The 8,124-nt window shown below is 55.8% G+C and overlaps 1 protein-coding gene across 1 annotated transcript; it reads right to left on the reverse strand.

Annotated features, from left to right (window-relative positions):
• Positions 1–3,173: 3,173 nt before the first annotated feature.
• LOC120858189 (desert hedgehog protein-like) lies at positions 3,174–7,901 on the reverse strand. Its single transcript, XM_040234098.1, has 3 exons — positions 7,369–7,901; positions 4,428–4,689; positions 3,174–4,163 (listed from the first exon to the last, which is right to left on the reverse strand). Exons 1-3 carry the CDS (start codon positions 7,669–7,671, stop codon positions 3,538–3,540), a joined length of 1,191 nt encoding a protein of 396 aa, XP_040090032.1. The 5' UTR covers positions 7,672–7,901; the 3' UTR covers positions 3,174–3,537.
• Between the last annotated feature and the right edge of the window lie 223 nt (positions 7,902–8,124).

Raw genomic sequence — 8,124 nt, forward strand, 5'->3', positions numbered from 1 at the left:
TGAAGAAAGGAAGGGGAGAAAAATCTGAATTCTGGGCAATAAAAAGGTCACCTAGACCTTTACCATCTGAGCCACCTGGGAAGTCCCCAAAGTTCACCTGAACCTCAACACAGTACTTCTCAACTCCAGTTTCCCAAAATGCCAAGAGGTCTTGCCAGGATGATCAACAAAATGCTCTGCAAATTCTCAAAACAAGATTACTTTTAACTATACTTCAGTTCTAAAGCAAACCCACATCTGTCACAGAGCACTTTCTGAAGAACGGAATGTTATGAAATCAAACAAGTAAAGGGGCAACACAACCCCCCGAAAGTCTGGGAACCACTGATAATGCTGATTCTGGTAGAGTGGTATGGAGGGAAGCAGACAGTCTACAGACAGCAGAGCAGCAAAGGCAGCGAGAAACAGATGCAGACAATAGAGAGCTTGGTAGCTTCCGCTCCAATCGGGCACATACACTGCTATTGTCAACGATCTTGTCAGGCAGGGATCACTAACTCCAGGTCTGCCCAACTTCCAAGTCATGCCCTTTCCCTAATCCTCACTGCCTATTTTGTTAATGAGAAGGGGTGTTGCACTTAGAGATGTCCTGTGGCCCAGTTGAATATGCCTCCTGGCCATCTTCAGGCCAGGATGGTGTTCTTTGCTGCTTGAAGGAAGGTAATGAATTTTATTTTAGGAAGCTGGGAGGGCCTCAAGAGGAAGAGAATAATGAGGAATGAAAGTTAGGGTGCGAGTGGGGGAGGTGAGAGGTGAGCCTTCAACCTGGGAAGAAGTCTGCGGGATGTAGTTTAAGGGAAACCAATTAATTCTCCTTGCCCCCAAATATCTCCTGCCCAGCACATTAAGGTGGTAAGAATCGGAGGCCTTATTTTCAGCAGGCCTTTAAAATACATGCATTATGTGAAAAGAGTAGTAAAAAAAGGAGCCCATCAACAACATAGAGATTTATGAGTTTAGTCATCACCTGGAGTGACATGACAAGAAGGCATCAGGGTCTGACAGAATGAGACAAGGGCAGGTGTAGAAAGTAGGAAAGGTCCACAGCTTGGAGTGTGCTTCTGAAGTCACTCTGAAAGGGGAAGAGTGGTGGTAACGGGCACCTGCTGAGGATAGAGGGAAATGGCTGTGGAAGGATATAGAGGCAAACTTTGTTGTCGTTTAGTCACTAACATGGGCTGTAGCCTGCCAGGCTCCACTGTCCATGGGATTTCCCAGGCCAGAATACAGGAGTGGGTTGCTATTTCCTTCTCCAGAGGATCTTCCCCACCCAGGGATTGCACTTGCATCTCCTGCTTGGCAGGTAGATTCTTTACCACTGAGCAAAGGTAAACTTCGCCTGTTTCCAAATGTTGGTTTTATCAAGCACTACCTGGAACCCTAAGTACGCTTTCACCTCCAAACACTGAACTCAGAGGGGCCCAGGGTGAGGGAGATAAGTAGGCTAACTTGGATGCACATGAAAGTCTGGATTACTACAGGCTACAATATACCTCCAGCTTCCAGGAGCCACAGAACTAGACCAAGAACGAGCGATGCAAAAGTGCCACTTTCCAAATGAGAGGCAGGTGAGTTCCTCACCAGCCCCTGACACCTGTGGCTCAGCCCCGGCAGCTTAACAGGCCCATCCACCCCCTCTTGTCTCGGGGGAGAAGGCTCTTTTGCACAAATCCATCCACCATCTGTACAGCATATAGTTCCTCTTTCCTAGGGGCTAGAAGGGAGCCGATCCTAAAGGCCACTAGAGGGCAGTGTATAGCAGGGACCTTGCCCTGGAAGAGCCCAACTGCTACAGGGAAGGGTGGGCTCCTGGTGGTACCAACACTTAACCATCCTCCAGGCCCTGACACTCTCCTTCCAGTGTACTGCAACTCCCTCGGAGCTTCCATTCCTAACTCGGAGGCACCTGCCTGCCTAGATTCCAGGTAAGCAGAGCTGGCAATAATGGGAGGGGGAGAGGGGAAAGGAGGAGGAAGCCAGTAGAAACAACCAGGACAGCTGATCAGAAAGGGGGCTCAGTTTTTAATTCCTACATTCCCTTGCTTGGAGAGCCCATGTCCCCTCTGCTGCCATACATTTGGGCTGAAGTTGCTCTCTGTGCTCAGCCCATCAGGAAGAACAGTTTCCAGCACTCTGTGCAGGTTCTTTCTCTTAATCAAGAATGTATGGAGACTACCAGTTATGAATTAGCTATGGTTTTTCCAGTAGTCATGTATGGATGTGAGAGTTGGACTATAAAGAAACCTGAGCACCGAAAAATTGATGCTTTTGAACTGTGGAGTTGGAGAAGACTCTTGAGAGTCCCTCGGACGGCAAGGAAATCCAACCAGACCATCCTAAAGGAAATCAGTCCTGAATATTCATTGGAAGGACTGATGCTGAAGCTGAAACTCTAATATTTTGGCCACTTGATGCGAAGAACTGACTCATTGGAAAAGACCCTGGTGCTGGGAAAGACTGAAGGCGGGAGGAGAAGGGGACAACAGAGGCTGAGATGGTTGGATGGCGTCACCAACTCAATGGACATGAGTTTGAGTAAACTCTGGGAGTTGGTGATGTAGAGGGAGTCTGGCGTGCTGCAGTCCATGGGGTTGCAAAGAGTTGGACATGACTGAGCGACTGAACTGAGCTGTGGGATTGCCATGAGTTGTCAGTTGGTCCAGTGACCTCCCAGGGGAAGAAAAAAAAAAATCAGTCCCATGTAGACACCCCACCCCCAATCCCCCACTGCACACACACCAGAGCAGAATGCAGGCTATGGGGATTCTTGAGCAGGGGAGAGCGCAGGCTAACAAATGGGAGCCAGAATTCTTTAAGTATCAGTACCTAAAATGGCTTGAACCTCCTCTGGAGCCCCTATGAACAGAAAGAATGCGTTTGAGTTGTCTTGTTCTTTGGATAACCCGAGTCTCTTCAACAGTCGGGTATGCAGACACATGGGCAGAATGCTAGTCCTCTCTGGTGGGAAAAAGAACTAGCAGCCTAGAAAAGGGCAGACTCTTCTGGTCTCTGTTGCTGGTCGACAGGGAAGCCTCCAGAGAGGAGGAAGCAAGGCAGGACGGCCTGCTGGGAAACAAGGGGGGATGGGAAGTAAGGTATGGTCCCCTTTCTCCATACCCCTCCCCCCATCTGGAGGCAAATCACCATCTGAATAGAGATATTTCCCAATAAGCTCCTGGAACCCTTCCTTTTATTAGCCCACTTGTAGGGAAATGTTATGGCCGTGCCTCAGCCCCTCATTTTGCCAGGCTGGGCAAGCAGATCATTATATTACAATTTATAAATAGAAAATAAAATAAAATAATCGAGTGGGGCTGAGGCATTGGGGAATAAGAGGAGACATAGTCCTCGTCAAGGAGTATCCATCATCAACCCCACCACCTACCTAGGACCCAGCCTCTCAATTAGAGGTTGCCCCTAAACCATTTTCTCCCTACCCCTCCCCCCAATCAGCATCGTCTGCTGCGCATATCCCCAGATCTCAGCCCGCACGCTCGCGTTTAGACGGGTGCCACGAGGTTTCTATGCCTGGAACGCTCAGTCCAGCAGCTCCTCAGCCAAGCGATAGAGGAACCGAGAGTACCAATGCATGCCAGTCGGCTGGACGGCCCCGCCCGGAAGCAGCGCCCCCAGCGCGTGCAGCAGGCGCAAAGGAGCAAAGGCGCGGTGAGCCCACTGGTGACTTTCCAGAACCGCGTAGCATGAGGCCAGGACATCGTTGACCAGCAGCGTCCCGTGCGCTGTGAGCGGCGCGAAAACGCCCACCGCTTCCTCCCGCGCTACGCGGGCCACGCGCGCCGGCCGAAGGGCGTCCCCGCCCGGCGCCAGCACCGAGTCCCCGGCGCGCAACCGGCGCGCGAACACCGGTGCAAAGTCGCCTGGCGCGGGAGCTGGCCCCCGAGCCGCGAACACCAAGTGCCAGGGCGTGAGCAACAGCTTGCGCGGGGGCCGCTCGGTCTCCACCGCTACGAAAGAGGCCCGGCGCTGCAAGTCCCGGTCCAGGAAGAGCAATACGGGCGTGGGCACCACCCGGCCGGCCGCGTCCGCCGCCAGCACCCAGTCTCCGCGATGCAGTTCCCGCAGCCCCTTCCGCTCGCCGCTCCGCAGGCGCACGGTGGCATTTCCCGGAAAGCAGCCGCCGGCCCTGACCGCCAGGGAATTATCTGCAAGGAACAAGCAGAGAGAGAGGGCTGAAGACCAGCGGTTCCAGAATGTTAGTAAAGATTCTGAAGGACGTGGGTCAAGCTCAGTACAGACTTCACCAGTCCCGGAACAACAAGCACGTCCCCCCGGATCGGGTCCCAACCGGGCGGAAATGGAAGAATGGTTTAACAACGCCAATGCCTCTTTGGTCTCCCCTAGGGTCACAACAGGGTTGTGCACCCTCAGTTTCTCGAAGGGACCTCACCACCCACCCCCTACTGTACCAGCTTTGACCGACACGTGGACGTGGTTGCGGGACTCATAGTAGACCCAGTCGAAGCCGGCTTCCACGGCCAGGCGCGCCAGCAACCCATACTTGTTGCGGTCGCGGTCGGATGTGGTGATATCCAAGGCACGTCCTTCATAATGAAGTGAGTCCTGCGCGTGGTGGCCGTCCTCGTCCCAGCCCTCGGTCACCCGTAGGCGCACTCCGGGCCACATGTTCATCACTGCTATGGCCAGCGCGTTCACCCGCTCCTTACAACGCTGGCGGGGAATAAAGTCAGTCTGCTCAGTACCACGACTACCACCACGGGGGCAAAAGCGACCTGGACGGGAGAGTTGATTCTTGTTCTCCCGACCCCCCTCCCCCCGCCCACACACCACTCCCTCCTAGATTTTGAGTGCCCTGGGGAAGTGAGAATCTGAATGGGTGTCGTCGTTAATCTACGCCTTCCAGGGTGGCTTTGCGACCTGCGGAGTCACACTGACGTTGAAAGGGAGCACCCAAACGTACTACTTTTGATTTCTGCCCTTCATCCCTAGTTGAACCTCAGCTTAACCTGGCAGAGAGCAAGAGAGCGGGTGGGAGCTTGGTCACGGAAGGGCTGAGCAGCCTGGCTCCGCGAGAGGAGCCCCTATTTTAGCCTGGCCCCCGCCCCAAGCCCCGGCCGCCCTCCCTCCTCCTGATTCATCTTTTGTTTCGTTGCCTTCCCTGGCACCGGGCACCGCTTCCTTCCTTCCTTCCTCCTCCTCCTTTCAGCCCCTAGCATTAACCCTTTCGTGGTGCGAGTGCCCCCCACAGAGGTGCCCAAGCGGAGCCGTGTGGGATCTAGGCTGCTGGAAAAAGGGCTGGGGTGGCGGGGGCTGCGCGAAGTACAATGGCCATTCTCCGGGATGACTTAACCGAACGAGAATCCCGGGCCGAGTCCGGGGACGCGCCGGGAGAAGCGGACTCAGCAGCTCCATCCACAAAGGCGCTTTTCAGCCGCCCCGGCGCAGGGAGAGGAAAGGGCAGAAAGCCGCGCCCCCCATCCCAGCTCCGGCCCGCCGGGTCCCCTCCCCCAGCGCGGCCAGCCCTCCCAGTTCCAGCTCAGGCTCTGCCAACCCTTGAGAACCCCCCATTGCTGGGTCTCTTGTTCCAGAGGCCGCGCAGAAAGGCGTGGGAGTAGCACCTGAGACTAACGCGAGCTGCCCTTGCGCGGATCTGGGGGGCCCCCTGCAGGGTGGGAGTGGAGAGGAGGAAAAGCAGCCGTGGCTGGAAGCCTGCACCGAGGGAGGGAGACCACGGTTATCTCGCCTGCTCCAGTCTGGGAGCCGGAGACCTTGGCGCGCACCACAGCACGGACCTCACGGGAGGAGGAGCAGAGGACCGCTTCCTTTTCTTCTCCCTGCTCCGGTCTCTCCTCGGACTTGGTTTTTTCCTAACTGGCCAGAGGGACATTTCCCCCCTGCCCTTCTTTCCCGAGTCTTCTACACCTCCGCAGGGTTGGAGAGGAGGGGAGGGGGAAGACAGGAAAAGTGGTAACTCCTTCCAACTTTTTGTCGTTTTGTCCCCTACGGAGGCCCTGAGGCCTTGACCTGCGGGGGCAGCAGCCCAGTGCAGAGCCAACTCAATGAAGGCCTTTTGCAGCCAGGGTGTGGGAGATAAGCAGGACGGAGGGGGTTCCCGGGCCTGTTAGAAATTCTCCTGGTCCTGTCCCTTGCTCTGCCCCCTCTGCTGCAGGTGGAAGCCAGAGGAAAGGGCCAGGATACTTCATGACCAAGGAGGGAAGGCGTTTCCCCGTCCCAATCTTTGGGTAGGTAAGGCTTCAGGGAATTCTTTCTCCCCTGGACAGGTTTTCCTAACAAAGTAACCTGGAAAATTATGGTAGTTAATCAGAGGAAATCCGTCCCCCACCCGCTCCCCCCACCTTCCCACCCCATACACAATTAGGTGGTGTAATGGAAAGTGTATAGGACTTAGAATCAGGAGTCCTGAATTCTAGACTCAGCCATGCCACTAATTAGTTTTAAGACTTTGATTAAATCACTTTTCCTCCTGGGGCCCAGCTCGGAGATGTAAAAATGGGAGGTGGAGGATGGAAGAATGTGACCTCCAAGTTTCCTTCCAGCTCTGACAGTTGAGATCACAGGCCAGAGGTGGTTCCTCTCCTCACACCCTAGGTTGGTGGTTAGGTTCTGGTCTGCAGCAGATGCTTAATACATAGTCGTTGAATCCATTTTAACCCTTTAATTCCAAGGAAAGTCCTTGAGCTAAACTGCGTTTGAGGGACACAAGAACCCTTTAGGTCTCAGGTGGGTCCATCTATTCTTCCCATTGGAGACTGCTTTTTGCTCCAAGACAGTCGTTTAGACTCTAGATAGATAGCTTTACCCCAGTTCTGGGATGCCTCCCTGATACCAAAGACAATTCCTGCCCAGCCCCTCCTCAGGTAGATGGCCCTGATGATCTGTGCCTTGGTCACCACTTTCCCAGCCCCTTCAGTCTCTTTGGCCCTTGAGCTTTAACATTACCAGGTCAGGAGCCAGGATAAGGGTAGAGCTCCGTCTGCTGCCTAGCCAGCTCCTGGCCCCCAGCTCACCCCAGCCCTTCCTGCCTGGCTCGGTAGCTGACCCCCGGTCCACGCCTCAGCCATTTCCCGTCTCGCCTGCCGCCATCCTCCTTTCCCCGCCCTCCCTGTCTCTCCCAGCTTCACTCTCACTAGTCCCTCCTCCCTCTCCCCAGCCCAGCCTCTCCCTGGATCCCTCTTGATCACTAAATCCAGCCAGCAGAGGTGTTCTTTTTTTGGGGGGGGGGTGGGGGGAGGGGTGAGAAGTGGAGGTAGGTCCTTGAGATCAGGTCTCTATAGATGAAACTCAGCTCAACACCCCTCCCCGCCAGCTGCCAGAGGAGAGCAGAGAAACTGACGTGCCCTCGAGCAGGTGGGGAGAGGCCCTCCTTACCTCGGTCATCAGGCGGTCTGCACCACTGTTCTCCTCATCCTTGAAGATGATGTCGGGGTTGTAGTTAGGCACCAGGTCCCGGAAGCGCTCAGAACCTCTTGTCACCCTTCCCTCAGCCGGCCCACTGGCACCCAGGGTCCGCTCGGGCACGCTGGGCACAAATTGCTTGTAGAGCAGCGGCACGAGCTGTTTGCGCACGTAGCGGCGCCGGCCGACCGGTCCCCGGCCAGGCCCGCAGCTCTGAGCCGGCAGCGCCAGAAGTGCCAAGCAGCACAGGGGCACCAGACTGGCCGGCAGCGCCATAGATGCAACGGACTCGGGCCAAAAGGGAACGTTCTTGTTCTCACCAGCTCGCCCGTCACTTGGGCATCTCCCCAGGCACCACAGAGCGCAGCAGGCAGAGCTGCCCCCAGAGTGCCCTAGAGCTCTGTGGCTCTGCGCACCTGGCTGCTGCTAGCTCTGCCTACATACCCTTGGGGGGTCTGAAACCTGCTACTGACGGGCCATCATAGCAGGGAAGGGGGGGTCGTGGGTAAGTGCCAACCCTGCCGGGCTCTGCCGCCTGGCTCCGGCGCTGCCAGACCGCCCGGCTCCGCCTTAAGTGGCCCCTGGCCCCGCCCCCCGCCCTTCTCCCAGGACCGTCCCGCCCCCTCCCACCGGGGCGGGGGCTCTAGCCAGCCACCGCTGGTCCACTTCATTTCCATCCCGGAAGCCAGGCAGGCACCTGCTTCGGAAATTCTAGCAGCTTTAATCCTT

The sequence above is a fragment of the Oryx dammah genome, unplaced genomic scaffold (assembly GCF_014754425.2).
Source record: "Oryx dammah isolate SB20612 unplaced genomic scaffold, SCBI_Odam_1.1 HiC_scaffold_29, whole genome shotgun sequence".
Lineage (NCBI taxonomy): Eukaryota > Metazoa > Chordata > Mammalia > Artiodactyla > Bovidae > Oryx > Oryx dammah.